The 19797-nt window shown below is 40.6% G+C and overlaps 2 protein-coding genes across 3 annotated transcripts; one reads left to right on the forward strand and one right to left on the reverse strand.

The window, feature by feature from the left end:
- Positions 1–484: 484 nt before the first annotated feature.
- Positions 485–9210, reverse strand: myl9b (myosin, light chain 9b, regulatory). The gene is given in 5 exon segments (XM_027279263.1): positions 485–1400; positions 1486–1647; positions 1743–1826; positions 1829–1946; positions 8965–9210. Coding segments are annotated over 5 exon segments (588 nt in total). The 5' UTR covers positions 9013–9210; the 3' UTR covers positions 485–1224.
- zgc:123305 lies at positions 7395–19625 on the forward strand. 2 transcript variants are annotated; one of them, XM_010752343.3, is made up of 20 exons: positions 7395–7491; positions 10774–10974; positions 11068–11163; positions 11274–11539; positions 11750–11857; positions 12013–12121; positions 12244–13000; positions 13124–13217; positions 13345–13532; positions 13643–13736; positions 13869–13938; positions 14061–14153; positions 14442–14500; positions 15817–15967; positions 16107–16255; positions 16607–16693; positions 17263–17415; positions 17639–17753; positions 18042–18145; positions 18266–19625. In XM_010752343.3, the coding sequence occupies exons 2-20, from the start codon at positions 10783–10785 to the stop codon at positions 18414–18416; spliced, it is 3036 nt and encodes a 1011-aa protein (XP_010750645.3). In that variant the 5' UTR covers positions 7395–7491; positions 10774–10782; the 3' UTR covers positions 18417–19625. The 2 variants fall into 2 exon arrangements, with proteins under 2 accessions (XP_010750645.3, XP_019133243.2); XM_019277698.2 differs by lacking the exon at positions 7395–7491 and adding an exon at positions 9507–9777.
- Positions 19626–19797: the final 172 nt, after the last annotated feature.

Below are 19797 nucleotides of genomic sequence, written 5' to 3' on the forward strand. Positions count from 1 at the left end.
TATTCAAATTATATTAAGGCTTAAAGTTTCGCATAATTAAGATTGTGGCTGCTTTGTTTGACAGGTAGGTGCCATTACAGCTGTTTTTTTTTGTTTGTTTTGTTTTTGGTCACTGTCAATAAAATGTGATCAAACTACACCAAAAAAGCAAACGAGTTTAAAACTTAGCAGTGTTTTCTGTTGTGGTTGTTTTTCCCTCCCAACTTTAACAAAAAATATTGGTAATGTGTTTTCCTGACGCATCAAAATGTCTTCTTGTAACATTTGACTCCTTGTATTAGTAAACATTTAGTTACCTCATATGTAAAGTTATATAGTGTTTAAACTAGTGTCCTTTGGTGTTACAGGACAAAGTGCAAAAGCATCCAGTAAACTGATGATGATTTAAGTATTAATCATGCACATAAAATAAGTCAGAGACCTTTGTTTGAAAGAAATAGCGCAATAAGTTAAAAACACCCCAACACACATAAATACTTTTTACACGTTTAACAGCATGAATAAACTTAGTTTATTTGCCTGAGCAATTTCAAGACTGAATTCCTTCTACAACACCTGATCCTTCAACAAATACAGACAACCAGCTGATGTGAGTGTAGACTAAAAGATCTTGAAACCATTTAATCAAGTGAAAGACTCGTCACTTTTAATAAACACAATTAGAATGATTTTTTAAAAATCCATTTCCAACATACAGGGGTACAAATATTACAGATAAGGAGACTTTTTGCAGTGCTTGCTGAGTGTGATGGCTAATTGGCAGGAAGAGGTAAACATTGCTGGTACTGTATGAAGCACTGAATGTGACAGTCCAAAAGTTAAAAAAAAAAAAAAAAAAACACGTACACATATACATGATGTTTGATGCATCTCAAAAGTCCAACCAGGTTCCCTGCAACGATATATAAAGGTCAGAATGCCCGCAGTAAAAGCTGCTGAGGCTGCAGTAGACTTGAAGCTATGCGATGCAAATACACCTGTCTTTCCCTTCAATGACGATTCTAGTTGCGAAATATTTCTGTGGAGCCCAAATGAATCCCAAGTTCCTACCTTTCATAAACACGTGTAGATCAAAATAAATGGCCACTTCTGGCCTTTTATAAAACATTTGAATATATTCTTACCATTTAATTTCTCAAACTAACAGACCTTAAAGGTAAGAACTGGGGACTGATTTGTGGTGCAATATGTGTGCGGGGGACCAGAGGCAGTCGGTTTCTTCCTCTACTCGTCATCTTTGTCTTTGGCACCATGTTTCAGGATGCGGGTGAACTCTGCGTAGTTGAAGTTGCCCTTCTTGTCAATGGGTGCTTCACGGAACAGCTCGTCCACCTCTTCATCAGTGAAGCGATCGCCCATGGTGGTGAGCAGCTCTCTCAGATGATCTTCATGGATCACGCCTTGGAAATAAATGACATGTAAGATAAACTTACAAACATTGGCAGTTAAGTGTACAGTGTGAATATTTCATTTACACTGACTCACCAGATCCTTCCTCGTCAAAACAGGCAAAAGCGTTGCGGATGACGTCTTCGGGGTCCGTTCCGTTGAGCCTCTCTCCGAACATGGTGAGGAACATGGTGAAGTTGATGGGCCCTGGTGCTTCAGCCATCATCCCCTCCAGGTATTCATCAGAGGGGTTTTTACCTATGGACGAAAATCACCATTACTTTTTATGGGGACTGTACAATATCTCATACAGGAGAAGAACCCTGTTCCTAGAAATATATTCTGTTTTTTACCCAGAGAGGCCAGCATGTCATGCAGATCCTCCTTGTCAATGAAACCATCTCTGTTCTGGTCGATCATGTTGAACGCCTCTTTGAACTCCTGGATCTGAGACTGGTCGAACATGGCAAAGACGTTGGACGTGGCCCTCTGGGGGCGCTTCTTTGTGGTCTTTCCCTTGGCACGCTTGCTTGACATGGTGGCAGCTGGATGTGGGCCTGTGAACATTCAAAAGGCATGATTCATGGATTACATTGTAGTAATGCTGTACCATCAACGGTAGCATGGCTTGGGTTTATTGCTGGTTAAAACAGCTTGACATGAATAAAGATCTCTGCATCTGTTTGAGAAGAGCAGGCTAAAACTGGAGCACTGCATCCATGTAGCTCCTTCATATTTTTTCTTTTTCCCCAGAGCAGGAGAATCTTCTCCTTTGGCTTTCTCTAGAGAGAATCACACTCTCTCTAAATGTCGGGTACAGTGATGGGTGTGAAAATGGCATGTCTCCACAGCTAACTTGAGATCCTTCCACAATTAGACCTGTCACTCATGTTCAGGTCTAACAGAGATTTGTCATGCTTATATGTGTATGTGTGATTGTCTTATACCCAGGGGGCAGCAGCAGGTGAATGTGGCTGATGAGTCACATATGAGAAATGACATCATATCCTGAGAGACGCAGAGGTGATGTGAATACTGTACGTGGCACTAACTCCCACAATAAGATCATTTACTCAAATGAATTCTGTCAACAATATTTGACTTCAGTAGAATATTATGACGATGAAATTTATGACTAGAAATTATGACTTAATTGCATCCTCCTCAGCCCAAGACCAAAAAGCTGTAACAAGAGATCCTAAAGTGTTAATCATGTTCAGAAAGTCTCTCAAATGTCAGCATATAGCAACTAAAATTCCCTCAAATAAATACAGCCGTATTAACCAGATTACAGATACATATGTTATTCTGGATTAAAGATGAATAATGCCGATCACCAGTGCTCTTAATTAATTAATTAATGTAATGTTGGTACTTAAAATTAAGGTATTCCTAATTGCTTCAAAAGAGGACCAAAATTCCCATGACCGCATCTCTATTGGAAAAAAGAAAAAAAAAAAACTCACATAAGTAGGCTGTTTATCTTATGGTAGAACATATATACATAAATATAATACACAGAAGAATAAATGGGTTTTTACTGTCCTATATTCACCAAAATATGTTTCTCCAACACATACACCGTCTGTCATCATACCTAATGAGCTGGAATAATCCCAAAGTTTGTGTCTTGTGTCTCTGTTGCTTGTCTGATTCACACAGGCCTCACAGTGAAATTCATGAAGGCGGAGTTGAGCAGCTTTGCCTATCGCTTTATCTTTTTCTGTTCAGTATATAGGCATTTCTTCTTCTGTTGAGCTCTATACAAATGAATGCTACTGTACCACTATGGCAGAATTATAACTTTTATTGTCAATGCAAATTATTATGACTAACCTAGGTTCTGTGACTGTCCAGAGTTTATAGTCTTGCTGAATAATTTGACGTAGCGTTTACATGAAGACACTATATCCAAAAATGGACCTGTATGTATAACGTTTATAGGAAGGGAATTCATTTACTTGAGTGCCAAACAAAACATGTCAGCGAAGATGTAGTTAACTTGCCCTCAATACCACACACACACACACACTGTTTTGATCCTTCCTTTTCTTTCATGCACACACATGTTGGATCAGTCTTTTCTTTTCATTTGACTACTGTTTGGCTACATCTGTCCTCTCATGTGCCAGAAAAATGAAAGAAATCTGGGAGGTGTGTGGTTGAATGTGTGTGTGTGTGTGTGTGTGTGTGTGTGTGTGTGTGTGTGTTTGTTTGTGTTGTTGGCCCAAAGCCCTTCCATTCTCCATCTCAGTGTCGCTGAGGAAGCTGGAAACAAAACGGCGTCTAGCTCCAATTTAAGCTTTCAAAAACAGAGGAATTCCTCAATCTGATTAAGGCCTAGACAGTAAAGTCTTTTCACAGTATACCATATTTATATTATGCAGACATTTGCAGCAATTTACACTGCAATCGTGTGACTGAGGAGAATTTGGTTGGGGCTCAAATGAAGTGGCTCCGATGTAAACAGACCAATTTTAGGCCCTGGAGTTTAGTTATCTGTTGGTCTGGCTCCAGTGATACAGTAGGGTATTGTCTCCTGAGAGGTGCTGATTGGTGTTTAACTCTTCTCCTGTTTCAAGCAATCAATAAGACTTTGACTGGTGGGATAATTACACAACTTCAAAGTGCAAGAATAGAAATCTTGATTTCAAGTCCAGCTCAGCTTGGTGCTGTAGAAACAGCTACCGATTTCCTGCATTATGTAGAGAATGATTCAACAATGATTCACAAAGAGAGGCAGTGGACAACTATTTCTGAGCTGAGCAACGTAAGCGTTTGTGTGACGTGCATCAGCTTGGCTTGTTCTGACTATTTGTATTTGTTCTCTGTCCACCACTGCTCCTCTGTGCAGCCTTTTATCCACTGGGATGACAAAGCTCCTCTGTTCCTTCGTCCAGGAAGAACACACACACACACACACACACACACACTTTGATATCACCAAACAAGTCAGGCTGTCATCCCCTCACCCAAACTCCAGGTTGCGTAGGTCACCACTACTCAAGTGAAGACTAACGGTCAGGAATTCCAAAAACAAACACACCAAAGTGGAACTTAAGCTCTTATCGCCTGTAAAGAGACGTCAGGGGTGTGTGTGTGTGTGTGTGTGTGTGTGTGTGTGTGGGTATGAGATATAAATGGGTCAGCTGCATTCAGAAATTCCTCTGTCTAATGTGCCGTAGTGATGAGATGGAAGTAAACACACACATACACTACTTTTATACTGCATACACAAACATATACTAAGGTGAGCATCCTATGTAGGTGTCTTTCCACTGATTAACAGATGAAAAAGCTCTATTGTAGCTGATCTGGTAACTTTAATCAAAGATCTACTTCTGTAACTTTATCCTCCACTTCTCTCTCAGCACTGACAGTTGAGCATTGTATCACTGAAGTTTAGAGATTACACTTTCAGTCCTTTCAAAACACATTTACACTATGTATAATCCAGTGGTAATAAACAGCTTTCTTTCTCACCTTGGCTTCAGGTGGGAATATTTGGAAGTCCCTTCAAACTCCTTTTGTCTGGGTCCGACACAGCAGTGCGAAAGGGAAGCAGGCAGTCCTACTGAAAAGTTTGTTTAAAGAATCAGACTCCCGGTGGGTCCCTCCCCTTTCTGCCCCAACCAATGGAGAGGCCGTCCTGTCCCGTACAAAGACATCTCAGGCCAGGCCATTTCTCCATACAAGGCAAAAGAATGCACAGGCTGAAGCTTGCTACTGCCACAGACGCTGCTCGGGATGTTTGGGAAAAAGGCAGAAATGACAGGAACTACGATAAGGCTGCCTTATTTAGAGAAAAGGGCCTAAACATTTAGAGCAGGCTGTGTATGGTGGAGTGTGGAAACATTGGGGAGAGAGTTGTGAGCAGATGCAGAGCAGTTCTGAAAGCCAGTGTTTCTGTTGTAAGAGTATGGGTTTCCTTAAATAGGCACTTTGTCTGGCCATCACTGGGGCCTTGAACATGGAGGGAACACCTTGAATTATGTCATGGTGGTAACATCTGTTTTGTGGCTGCGTACTCTTTTTCTCATCATGTTTAATTACAGAAGCACTAACTGTAAAAAAAAAAAAAACCTACTTGGCCGTTATTCAGTGTAAAGAAATATGCCCTGACACCCTTTGGCAGCTCTTTACTCTGACAAACTCGTTTTCACTTTGAGTGTTTTTCTTTCAAGATATTGTTATGATATAATCGACTCGCCTAGGCAGAATTAATTCATGTGCAACATCCTCATCTCCTTAATTAGGCACTGCATAATGTAGACTGTAGTGCTTGTAATGTGTGCCTTTTTTGGATTGGAGATCTCACATTGCAAATTATATATATTTTTTAGCAATCCCTTACCATTTTATTCTTTTTTTTCAGTATATGAGTTTACATCAAATATCTCAACATGTCTTTATTTAATTGTAAAAAAAAAAAAAAAAAACCATTTATTATTTTTATTGTTGCTGTAATGACCATGATAAACTTTTGGTACAAGTGCCCAAGCTTCTGCATATTGAACATTTGAATTACATATCACATCTCTATCATATCTTTTCGCTTGTGTCTGTTATTCCTCTCTCTAGTGTGCATTCTAGGAATATCTATACATTTATTGTATCATTTAAACAGCACATAATCTGTTTTCATTTGTTTTTAATATGTTCAATGCAGCAGATTCACATTTGAATGAAATTCAGAGTAGTGAGAGTAGAATACTGGTTATATAAAAATACATACACCAAAGAAAGGAGGCGTCTCTGTTTAATGATTCTCTGTGCTGGTGAAGTGATGCCCTCTGCTGGGCCACACTAGTTACCATTCCTGAAATACTGAAAACTCTTCAATGAACCATAGCAAGGATAAAAATAACATGGGAAGGCTGTGAAAGTTGGGTCCGGCTGTATGCACAAGCTGTGAGGCAGACATATGGTGGATAAGCAAATACTTTTTGCAGTTCATCATATGCTCATACAGGAAATATCTCACAGTCTCTCCGAAATATAAAAATAGCCTCACCACAATTATCACTTGCTGTCTGTGATTTATTTTCTAAGTTGGTCACACAGTTAACTTATGCTTTCAGTTGATATTTCCCTGCTAGCCTAGTCATGAACTTCTGAATATAGGAAACTTCTTTTTTAATATGAAGCATTAACTGTAACTCTGAAATGTATTTTTCAGTGGCACGATTTTATGAAAACTACTTTTATTGCAGACTACAAGTACATAGCTATTTTCCTCCCTGCACATTCAGGATCAAACTGTGCAAACTCCTATAACAGCAAGCTCTTGAATATAGTCCACTTCATAATAGTAGCAGCATTATGATGCCTCTTTAGATCTTTACAGTATATACACAGCTTCATGTTCTGTGGACCCATATTGTGTTTAAAAGTGTCTTCATGTATTACCTCAGGAGCTCCTGTACACCGTCCCAGTCTCTTTTACTAACTGAGGTTAAAAACAGTTTTCACACAGTGACCAGTGAGGATCCAGAGATGGTGAATGTAAGAATTTGAATTTCTTTATTTGAAACGAGACAATGTGCAAAGAACATTAACCTTATATATAAAACACGGAACGATAATTATACTAGATTTGATGATGTCCATGTTTGTGTAAGTTATACAGAGGTGTATTTAGTGATATAGGATTAGATTATAGTGTCACGTGGGTTTTGTCTTTTCTTGATAGACTGGGAGACTTTGAGTTCAACTTTACACATGGTTTCCAGGGTTTTGTAACTGATTTGTTTTAGTTTAACTAACAGCCTCTGTTCACTGAGATAGTGCCAATCAACACCTAAAATCGACGTTTGCCAGTAAGAGACCACATGTTAATGAAATATTCATAGATGTTATTAATTGTGAAATATTACCTGTTTATTCCTTATCTTGCATAACGATGACACGTTAGAAAAATAAGACATTTACGCATGATTGAAGGCTTTGTTTACAAAATAACCCCAGAGGCGGGACTTGTCTTCTTTTCCAGCTCTCTCATTGGCTCCTGGAAGTGATTGACTGGCGTTTTGCGCAGGCGCAGCATACTAGGAAGCGTCCCGGATGGCAGCCGCGTCCACAGCCTGAAAAGTCCCACGGAAGGTAAGCAGCTGTCTTCACTCTCTCAGCATCCACGCAGAGACAATAAACCGGCTCTGAAACCTTTAGCAGTCGTGGAAGATGTTAAGTTATCACAGCTAGCACAGTCACGTCCATTTATAAGATAGTTTTACTCGTTTTTTACGTCGTTTTGAGACAAGTCGTGAAGATGTTCAACGCTGAATTTGGTCCAAACAAACAAATTGTTAATGAAGTTTTGGACCGTGAATTAAAGCCGCAGCTGACTCATTACAAATATGTGTATGTGGTTTATTAAACGTGTTTCTTTATTAGTGTTTGAAGCTCGGATATATAAGAGGCGTGGACAGTTTCAAAGGGTAACAATGGATTGCGCCATACGATGACAGGCAGAGATAACCTTTGCGGAAGTTGTGTGTGTGTGTGTGTGTGTGTGTGTGTGTGTGTGTGTGTGTGTGTGTGTGTGTGTGTGTGTGTGTGTGTATATACCGTCACCGGATCAAGTGACATGTAGCAACACATGGGTAACTTCACTAAATAAAAATCACTGAGTGTTTAAATCACTGAGACCTCGGCAGACTTCTCCTGCAGCCCGAGGGACTGACTGTCTGTGGACTGTCTGCAGTGATGGTGACACAGATGATGTCATGGTGTAATCAGTGTGTGTCAATGGTTGGTAAAAGTCAAGACTGGCTCTAGTTTGGGAAACAAGCACGTTTGGGAAAAGTGTTTGAATCTTGTGTGTTAACTAGAGCTGAAACAGTTGAATCAGCAACTGTGTTGAGACTCGATTAAAGCGTTTATTTAAACAAAAATGTCAAAGATCTTAGCTTATTCACCATTCATAAGGATTTTAAAAGCATTTTATATAATCTTAAAGTTAACCAGTTTAGGGTTGTTGTCAAATTGGGTTTTTCAAAAGTTGTTTTCACTGTTTTCTGACATGTCATAGACAAAACGATAAATTAAAAATAAAGAATAAAAAAAAAGGGATCTGCATAATTATATTACTGGTTATTCATCGCCATAGTGTCAACGTCATCACTTTGAATTCCTCAGCGAGGGAAGCTTTATGCCGGCTTATAAGTGCATGTGCTCAACATACAAGAAGCAACATGCTGCTACAGATGAAAACATTTAATCCTCGTACACCAGTGATTAACCCCCACCAGTCTTTCTCTCCAGTCACCCTTCTGTTGCCCTACATTTGGTCGTGACTCATTGCTATTGTCTACTGCAGGCTTTTGTCCTTCCTGCTTTCTAACTACAGCTGACCCGGCAGTTTCAATTAAGTATCACACTAAATGAAATACAGTTACACAGAAGCCTGAATGGAAAGAGAAGGATGTAAATCATGATCAAAGGCCATGAGCTACACACTCATATTTGCATTTGTGCTGTTAGAGCAGTCGCATGTTTTTTTTTTACTGCACAGCAAGCCTGATTAACATCGAGTGTCAGACTTTTGTCAGACACCGTTTTCCAACTTGGTCCTACCTCTCTGTTGAGCCCGTTTCCATTGGCAGCACAGGCTGTGATATCCATCAGAATTTACATGTTATATGCTTCACTTCCTCCCAAGTCGGCCAGAGTTTTGAAGGATTTTCCAGTGTTGGCAGAGCGTGACTGCCGAAGAGTCCCCCTCATCTTTGATGGCCCAGAGAGCTGTGGTCAAGCCCAGAAACTGTGTGATCGCTCAGTTCGTGTGTGTGCGTTTTCACGCCAAGCGTGTTTGAATAGCCTGTCCGAGCCTTTCAGAAACTGCTGGTCTGGCTGTCATGTGCAGTGCAAGTGGGGAAGTATGAATTCGGTGTGACAGGAGGGTGTATGTATGTATGTGTGTGTGTGTGTGCTTGTGAAATTCTGTGGGATAGAGGAAGCATCGGTGTGTGACTGAATATACTGGGACTTTCACATGAATTGCTATATTTTGTGTCCTAGTTCAGACCAGAGAGGACCAGAGCGCTGTCATCTCTGATGACCGCTGATCGAGTGGAGCGTCCTATTCAGTTTAGCAGTTATAATAGACTGCACAACCTTTTATTCTAAGTCTTGGCTGTCAAAGATAACAAAATGTAGCCTCACATCTACAGACAGATATGGGGCAGTTAGGTAGCCTTATCTTTGAGACGCAGCCGAGCATCCTGAGGAATGGAGTTGAGTTGGGTTATGGAAATGGAGGTAAACTTTCTTGAGACTGCTCCTGAGTTCCTGTGGGGGGAAAAGCCTGTGTAGTGGTGTCGTATGGCAGAAGGGAGGTCAAGGGAGCACAGCCTGGTTGGGAGGGGACATCTGCATCCTTCAATGTGGGTAAGACATCAGTATGGTAATGTGGATTATGGACAGGTTTGATTGAACTCATAATCCAGATATTAGTTGGATTGATCAGACCATATTAGTACTTTTGAGGCTCAGCTGAGTTGAGTTAACTCTTGTGATCCATTTGGTTACTAAGTTGTGTCCTCAAAACTCTTTTCCTTGAATCTTTCTTTAAAGGAGCACTATCTAGATATGACAGAGGCTCATAAGGCCAGTTGAGGTAACATACTTGTCTCTGCCATGTTGATGCAGGTGCAAAGTAGGCCAAATGTATTTCAGTTTTCAGTCGCCTTGGGCAACGTTTGACTTCTTTACTCACAAAAACTACTTGTTGGACATGTTCTGGCATGCTGAGGAGGAAACGACAGATAATGAGAATCAATGTATAAACTTTTGAAACTTTTTGAAAATTAGCTAGAATTTGTATTCTCTTTCATTTTATGGTGCGGACATTCAAAAATGTCACTTTTTGTCTAGAACTGCACCCAGTGAACCTCTTCACATAATCATCATAGTGACAAACCTCTAGATTTCTGTCTTGAATCCTCCTTCCCAGCTGTTGAACATTAGCCCATCAGTCATGAAGATGATTCCAAAGGTCAGCGTGGTTTTGTCAAAACATTCAAGGGACATCCTTCAGTTGAGAGCTAATCTTAGTGGACAGATTTGAAGTTACTTGGCCTAAAACCCCCTAAATGTTTTTCTTGGTTCTTCTTTTCTGGCTATGAGAATAGTGGGTAAAATAATGCTTTGTTTGCTAAAAGACTGCTGGCTAATGTGCTGTATTTAGCATTTTAAGATATACGTGTATATACTTAATATCAAAGTCCTCTGGCTTTGTCAAATGGATTGCATTGTGAAAGAAAAGATAACATTTCAAACCGCAGCCAGCAGTAAACAGTGAATGCAAACACTTTTTGTTCCTGTGTCATGCCTTTTGGCCTCACTGTTCTCACTTCTTGTTTTTTTTTTTAAATTCATTTCCAGACCCAAACCATGAATTATGTGGGCCAGTTTGCGGAGACAGTGTTTGTGACGGTGAAGGAGCTGTACCGCGGCCTTAACCCTGCCACTCTCACCGGAGGGATCGATGTCATCGTGGTGCGACAGCCTGATGGATCCTTCCAGTGTTCTCCCTTTCATGTCCGCTTTGGCAAGCTTGGGGTGCTGCGCTCCAAGGAGAAAATTGTCAGTGTTTTCTTATTCAATTCTTTTAATTACAGTCAAGTCTGCTTTTGGTCATTCTTTGACACATACATGCATCACTGTGATTTTTTTTAGGTGGATATTGAGATTAATGGAGAATCAGTGGACCTGCACATGAAGCTAGGTGACAATGGAGAAGCTTTTTTTGTGGAGGAAAATGAAAACATGGAGGTAAGAAGACCAGCATTTGATTGGCGTTGGCTTTGTTGCATCATTTTGGTTCAGTCTGTTATCTTTAATTCACCATTGCAAACTTTTCTTTTTGTCCCCTTCAATCCCAGGTCCCAGCCCATCTCTGCACCTCCCCAATTCCTCTTGAGGCCCCAGAGGAGATCGAGGAGACCACTGAGGGATCCTTCATCGCTGGGTCTGGCGCACGCAGGAAGAAACGCCGTCGCAAACGCATACGTTCTGACACTCACCTGAGAGAAGACGCTAGCTCCTCATCAGATGAAAGGGAAAGAGAGAAGGAGTGGGAGAGAGAAGGTGATCAGGCTGGGCAGGAGAGGCCTGCTAAAGATGAGCCTGTCACACCACTGAATGTCAGGTAAAAATGAATTACAATGTTTTGAGAAGGGTGAGAAGACAAGAAGGTGAGTGTAGTTTGTGACCAGATTTGCCCATGTATTGGACTCTTAACCTCTTAGTTCCAAACATCTAATGTCACTGTCATCATTAAAATTTCCTCTCATCATCTGTCCATCATCTTCAATGTTAACAAAAATAGTTAAAAATATCCTCCTGTTTGTGTTTAAAGTAAATCCATTTACTACTCGCTGTCTGAGGAGCCAAATGAGGAGCAGGGGCCCACACAGACCAGAGACACTCATCCACATTCAGATGGAGAGCAGTCACCATCAGAAAAGTAACCAAAGTTCATCTTTACGATAAATGTATTGATGTTTTGATTTGTTTGTATTGAGCAACTTCACTGCGTCAGTGTCAGTTGACAGAGATGAAGTCATACTGATTTATTCTGTGGCTTCTGTCCTTAAAATAATTGATTTTTATCGTTCACAGCAGTGTGTTCTCCAGCCGACCATCCTCTCCTAAGAGCGACTCCGAGCTTCTTAAATCCCAAGAGTCCCCTGGGCCTCAGATGCAGTGGAACTGGGGAGGTTTTCCCACGGTATGGCAACACACACATGCACTCACACATGGAGGTGTAGATGTGTTTTTACTGCCTGCCCGTGCTGTATATTTGAGTTTGTCATGCTGACACACTGTCTCAAATTGCCCTCTCCTTCACAGCTGTGTCAATCAGAGAGGACACCAGTGGAGTTGCAGCACATCTCCCCTTCAGGCAATTCTCACTTCCGCACCATTGAGAGACAGGACTCCTTTGACATGGGCTACGAGCCTGGGATCAGCTGTGGCAGAGTGGGCAGTGTAACTGTGGTCAGACCACAACCCAGGACTCAGTCTTTAGACCTAGGTAGCTATGGTATGCAAACCACCCCTTTATCCAAGGAGACAAACTCCCACATTACTCATTCTACCCCAAGTGACCTCCCAGAGTCTTGTGCACCATCAGAGAAGACTAACGTGGACTTGACACAGGCACTTGAATCCACATTAGGGGAAGAGAACAACAGAGACTCATCTTCTTATGCAGCTGCTCTCATTAATGGCACAGATTCTCTCGGTGACAAAGAAAGCACAACCAGTGTTGAGCACATCAGCACTGTGACTCACATAATTAGCCCCGCAAGCAAAAGTAGCATGGTCAGTGTGACCGAATCAAAGAATGCACTCATCAAAGAGAGCGAAGACTGCACAGTCACAGCAACAAGTCCAAGTAGTACAGAGTTAACAAATCCACAGCAGCAGGGTGTCTTATCGGAGCAAAATGAACAGGGTTCCACCAGCAGTGCCACTGTCAGCGAGGGGGACAGTGGGATTGATCCTTGTGCTGAGGGAGGGGAGGAGGAGGGTGGACCCGGAGGCACTGAAGGGTCAGCAGGAGGCTCACTGACCAACAAAGTGGAGCAACAAGATAAGAAGAAAGGTGAAGTCCTTCTCTAGGCTCTCTTTTTTACCTTATTTACTTACTTAGGTGTGTTTAAAGTCTCATTTTAGACGTAAATCATTTGGTGTCCACTATTTAGGTTCACGTGTTACTTTGTTGCAGGTAAACGTAATCACCATCTAGGACCAACAGATATTTACTTGGATGATCTGCCCAAGTTGGACCCTGAAGCAGCTGCACTCTACTTCCCCAAGAGGTAAAAATACACATAATGAATATTCTTCATAAGACAGGCAATGATGTCGCCAGTATCCACAGTGTCAACAGTGATTCACAGTGTCAACAACTCCTTAACCCAATAATGCTGCCTGTTGTCCCTGCAGTGAGACAGAGGGAGCGTCTCAGCAAGGGGCAGAACAGGGCTCCTGCTCAGGAAGCCAGTCGCCTCAGTCAGTGGGCAGCGGGGCTATGGACAGTGGTACAGAGTATCTGTCAGATTCCACCTCATACAACATGGATATCAGCATGTCTCTCTGCGGACAAGAGGGAGACACGAGCCAAATTACTAAAGGTAAGTGAAAGTGAGTCTGTGTCTGCAGTGTGTGCTCGTACATGAAGGAATGAGCAAGTTCTCCCAGTGGAGTAAAATCGGTGATCGTGCTGTTTTTGCTGTTAATCCAGAAAAGTTCATGGAGCACATTGTGACATACCAGGATTTTGTGAACAATCCAGGAATCATTGAGGATCCAAGCCTTGTCATCTGCATCAACGCAAAGTAAGATCCGGAGTTAGATATTTATTTGTTTACTTACACAGTTTGCATGATAGAACATTTGTTGTTCGATTGGTTATGAGGATGTTCTTTACTTTTACACACGTTTATGTCCATGATTGTTCACTTTCACAGCTATTATAACTGGGCGGTGGCTGCTCCAATGGTTTTGTCAATGGCAACTTTCCAGAAAAACCTACCCACGGTATTGTATTGTTTCAAAACTAGATCTCATTCATGATAATTAATCTGACATCCTTAATATCCTGCTGTTGGAATATGAAAACGGGATTAACATATTCATTGCCTTCTTTGTGTGTCATGTAGAGTACAGTAGAGCGGCTGGTGAAGGATAAGATGCCCAAAAAGTCTGGACGCTGGTGGTTCTCCTGGAGGAGAAGAGACATGGACAGTAACCAGGTACATTCATGGTCATGTTATGAGTTATGATGGTCAGGTCAATGTTGCACATTTTCATCTGCAGTAATTACATGCAACAATTCATTCGTTGTTTTTAAGGTGTGGCTTTATTTGCTTGGGTTGTTTTCTTTATTTTTTTATGCTCTTCCCATGTAAGGCACAAGAGGAAGAAGGCTGGTAATGATTAAAGGGATCAGAAGAAACTGTATAATTCATTGCCACTTAAATTTGTTGTTGATCCGAATGTATCTAATAATGTAACTTCGTCTTGTTTTTTGTTTTTTTTAGCAAAAGACCTCAAAGGATGAACAAGAGGACGCACTGGCAAGTGCTTCTTCCACAGTAAAGTAAGTCACCTCACTCAGAAAAGATCCCACAACCTTATAAAATCTCACATGCTGTGTTTCAGTTGGAATAAGGTCCTGCTGATCCACAGCTGTTTGGCTTTGCTAATGTTTGAGTGTACTTTAGGGCGTTCAGACTTGGGGAAGGCTGGAAGGTCTGTTTGTTTGCATGTTACTGTGTTTTGTGTACATGAGCTGCTCTGAACAAACTGCTTTAATGGGATTAATATAATTGAAACAAACTGGTTGTACAGCAGACATTTTGACTTGTCAAAGCCAGAAAAACACAGGTGAAATTGATAACAATAATGACCATTACATTTCATTAAATGTAGCAACAGTGACAGTGTACCAGGGTATGCACAATAGCAGGACATCCCCTAAGTTGAATACAGCTATCATAAAGAGACATTTAAAAATTGGTATTTTACCACTGTTATAAATATGGACAGTTGCACACATGAATTATTTATGATTACCTTACTTATGATCAAAAACTAGCAAGTACAACACCACAAGACATAGTAGCCAGCTCATATTACTTATTAGTCTAATAGCAAGAAGCCCAACTCGTTGTCTGTCTTTCACCCTTTTATTTCCCAAAGACCTCGCCAATGATTAAAAGTCAGACGTATATGTACCCTTATCTAGCAGTCACTCTCTCTTTTTCTATTCTTAGCTTATGAGCCTAGTTACATTGCCAGCTCCTGTTCTGGCACATCACCAGCTCCACTCCCTGTCTGCATTCCCCCACAACCCGGGCCTGAAAACCCCTTCTTCCCTACACCTGTGGTCCAAATGTTAAGAAATGTTTAGAATTTGTAGGAACTTACGTCTACTGTTTTTTTAATGTCTATATAAATTATCTAATGGATAGACAGGAAGAAGAAAAAAAATTGGCTCTCTGTGAACTTCTCATATCTTGTACTATGCAAGTACATTTATGAGTAGGTGTATGTCCTCTTTAGGTTACTTCAGCATAAGGATTGATAAATTTAGGGGAAATTATTTTTATTATGTTGAAAAAACAAACAATAATATTTTGTTCATCAATTCCAAACTCTCACCATGTAGCTCAGTTTTGTGCCACTAGAGTGTGCCAAAGCTTTGTTCACACAGTACATTTCAATTTTCAGTTTTTTTGTCATATGCAGATTAGCACAGAGTCAACATTACAATGAAATGTGTTGGACAAGCAAAACAGGTCAGCTCAGCATGAAGAGCACTTGTTTCAGTTATTATGAATTATGTTTTTCACAGTGTATCCATGTGTTGATCACTCAACTTAAGTTTTCATTTGAGGTGTGTTGTTTCTCCAGAGCCACGCTGGATGACATCGAGAGTGACGAGGCAGCAGGCCTCGGCCGAACAGCCACCATCGCTCCCAGCTTATCAACAGAGACACTCAACGTCACTCAGTGCATCACCCAGATGTACCGCAAATCACTACGCCTGACCTCTGAACAGATCGTAAGACACTCGCGCATCACGTACACATTCACACGGCCACATGAAAGATTTCACTCTGCTATCTAATGTATGTGGAGAATGAGCTATTTTCTCTGTGGTTTTAGTTACTTTAGCTAACTCTGTTCTTTCTCATAACCAGAAGCACTTAAACCTGCGTGAAGGAGCCAACAAGGTGGTGTTCAGTGTGACCACACAATACCAAGGCACCTGTCGCTGTGAGGCTGCCATCTACCTGTGGAACTGGAACGATCGCGTCATCATATCAGACATAGATGGCACCATCACTAAGTAAAAACAACTATGTTTCTTTGCACGCATGTCAGTTCATCCCCACGGTTAAATGACTAACAGCTGACAAATGACGAGCAACTGTGGAAATCATAACTGAACATGATTAGGGATAAAAGGGCTTCTTACTTCCTGTACCCACATTGTTGCTTAAAAATGTATTTGGGTCTGTTAGTCCATGCCTGGTCTTAAACTGCTATTAAAGGCTGGATGACGAGCAACTTTTGCAGTTAAACACCAAGAAGACCCTAGGGTCATTGTATCTGATGACATAGATTCAAAGGTTGCTCAGTGTCCTGGGTCTGTCTCATCAGATGAACTCATGTTGTCTTCACTGTCTGTCTCCCACAGGTCTGATGCTCTGGGTCATATTCTACCTCAGTTTGGAAAAGACTGGACACACAAAGGCATTGCAAGACTCTACCACAAAATACACCAGTAAGTGAAAATATTATCAGCAGTCTGACTGCGACAAACAACACTGTCTAAAGGTGTGTAAAATCTAGACAATAGGGCAGGTTTTTCCGAGGGGGTGAGTGGAGGGGGTTGTAATACACGCCTACACGGTTAGATGCTGTTTAATCCTACACACTAGTCCTTTTGTTATAGTTTTATTCTGCTGTTTTTCCCCTTTTACCAGTTTCTTGACTGAACTCTCACACACACGACCCACACCTAACAAGCAAAACAAATCAAATGTCTCCACAGCAGATGATTCATTCTGATCTCACTCTAGTTGACTGCCTAATCTGCATTCCAGGATGTTTATCTCAATTTTCTTTGTTTTTGTATTCATGCTGTGCTTTTCAAACCGTTCAGAGTTGAGATGTTCAGTTAATTAAAAAAAGATTGAATTGATTATCTTTTGTTACACAAATCTGGAGAAACAGGAATGTCTTGTTGAAAGTAGTCAGAAGCCTTTAGCTGTAGGTCAGAAGTGGAAACACATTTTTCTTATTTCATTTCATGAAATCCAAATGCTTATATGGTTGCTTCTCTCCTTGCAGAAATGGCTATAAGTTCCTGTATTGTTCAGCACGGGCCATAGGTATGGCTGCCATCACTAAGGACTACCTGCAGTGGGTCAATGACAAAGGCACTGTCCTCCCTAAAGGTCCTGTACTGTTGGCTCCAAGCAGCCTCTTTTCAGCATTACACAGGTAATATATAGTGCTGCTGAACCACTATACAGATCGTGTCCCACTAAGACAATGTGTTTTCCTTTGTAGATGATTGATTAATTGAATTAAAAGAATGTTCTTGAAGTGAAAATCAATGTAGTGCAATGGAGACTCATCTACTGCACTATATGCAATATATAAATGTATGTAAGGAGACAAACATTTGGTAATCATTTGAATATATCTGCATCCTGTCCTTCAGAGAGGTTATTGAGAAGAAGCCGGAGGTGTTTAAAATCGCCTGTCTCAGTGACATCAGGGACCTGTTCAACCCACAGAAACAGCCATTCTACGCGGCCTTCGGAAACAGGACTAATGTAAGCACTGCTGCAGGCTGGTTCTTGTTGCTACAGCAGTAGCCATCAGCAACAAGTCTGTCTTGTTTCAAGGTTTTCCAGGAACCATGAACACGGCCATGTATTTTGAGATGTATTCATTTCATTTACAAAAAATGTATTAATCATTAAGCCAATGCAAACACTAGCTGAATGACTGATTGTAGATCAGTCCTGTAACAGCCAAGCCATTGTTTTTTACTGTAGAGGTTAAAGTGACACTGAAGGCTAGTCTGTAACTGTATTGTTTTGCTACACTTAATTTTCCAGGATGCATTCGCCTATAAGCAAGTTGGTGTGCCTGACACTCGGTTATTTACCGTAAACCCAAAAGGAGAGCTCATCCAGGAAAAGACTAAAGGCAACAAGTCCTCGTAAGTGTGCAACAGAACCCAGACATAAAGGCCTTTCTCACTTTGTTTGTGCTTTGACACGTTTGATCTTTCATATGTTTATTATTGAGATTGTGAGTCGGTTGTTTGTGTGTTTTACAGGTACAGCCACCTCAGTGAAGTGGTGGAACATTTCTTCCCCATGCTCTCTGTTGAGAAAAGCACGTCCTCTTCTTTCGACTGTCCTGAGTACAGCAGTTTCTCCTATTTTAAAGAGCCTCTGCCAGATCTGGACCTAGATGTACTACTATAGACACACACACACACAAACACACACACACACACACACACACATATATTTCCCAAAAGCTACACACACATTTTAATGCAAGCACATATACTCTTGATTTCCAAAGTGTTTTCCCAGTATGCCTGTATATTGCCTTTGATAGACCTGCCAAATGTGCTGTGCCTGTTTATGAGACACTGCATAAACTGGAACATCATTAAAATTAAGTCATAAATTACATGGACTCTACATTTCAAGTGTCTAAAACAGTATGCAGTAGTTGATCTCAATGCTAATACACAGCCTATGGTTGTTTTACACAATATTTTGCTATTTTTATGTGAAACCCTACAATGGACATGACACAACTGGACAAATATGCCTTTGGACTGTTAAGCTACACTTGTAACAAAGTTAAGCTGTATTAGATAACTATTAAGTTATGTTTGAGTCCTGCTCATGCCAAAACTGTCAACTGGCCATTGCCTGTTTTCTGTTTTCAAATGTTCAGTTCACTGCCTGACGCTCAAAGCAGGCTCAGAGACACACACACAGCTACAAAACAACCCCTGTTAACCTTTATTCAGTTGAGATTAGAAAGATTTTGTATCTGTGTGTTGTTGGCAACAGATAATGTCTTTGGACTTCAGCATTGTGTGGAGGGTTTTTCATAGCTACATGTACCAAGCAACCAAATATGGTGTGAGGATGTATTCAAAATGCTTTTTTTGTTTGTTTGACTGTAGTTGTGGAGATTTATGGTGTTTGTCCTGTGCAACGTTGAACATTATATGTTGTTAGATTGCTCTAAGTTATAAGGTACCTGTAGCTCTGGATAAGAGGTGTGCTAACTGCCTGAGTCAAGCCTCCAAATGAATACTGAGAAGGAGTTGCAGTAGCATTATTTTAGCAATAATCGTTGAGCTTATGATCTTATCTTGCACACTTTTACTTCCTTTAAGGGATGACATTACCAAGTTTAGAAATGTTGGTACAATACATGAATGCAGACGTGGTTCCAAGCTGACCAATGTTAATTCCAGAGACATGTAAACAGAGCTTGGAGAGGGAGTCTGGCACTGTGCCTTTGTACTATAAAGATGCTGTAATATTTATATTATTTTTGCATATCTTTGATCATCCAACTGTGTGAATGCGCATTGGAGCTGAGGATTTTGCTGTTACTACTTAACCAAATGTATAGAAATATATAAATAAATTTTAAATACAACACTTCCTGTTTTCTTGGTCCTTTTTTCAAATATATTTGAATTATTGTTTTATTGTTCTTATTTTTTTGAAATAAAGGTTGGATATCAAATTGATATCACCACATAATTCCTTTCTATTACTTATGTTCAATAAAAGAAAAAAACATATATTACATACAAGTATTCAATATTCT

The sequence above is a fragment of the Larimichthys crocea genome, chromosome VI, assembly GCF_000972845.2.
Source record: "Larimichthys crocea isolate SSNF chromosome VI, L_crocea_2.0, whole genome shotgun sequence".
In the NCBI taxonomy this organism is placed as follows: domain Eukaryota; kingdom Metazoa; phylum Chordata; class Actinopteri; family Sciaenidae; genus Larimichthys; species Larimichthys crocea.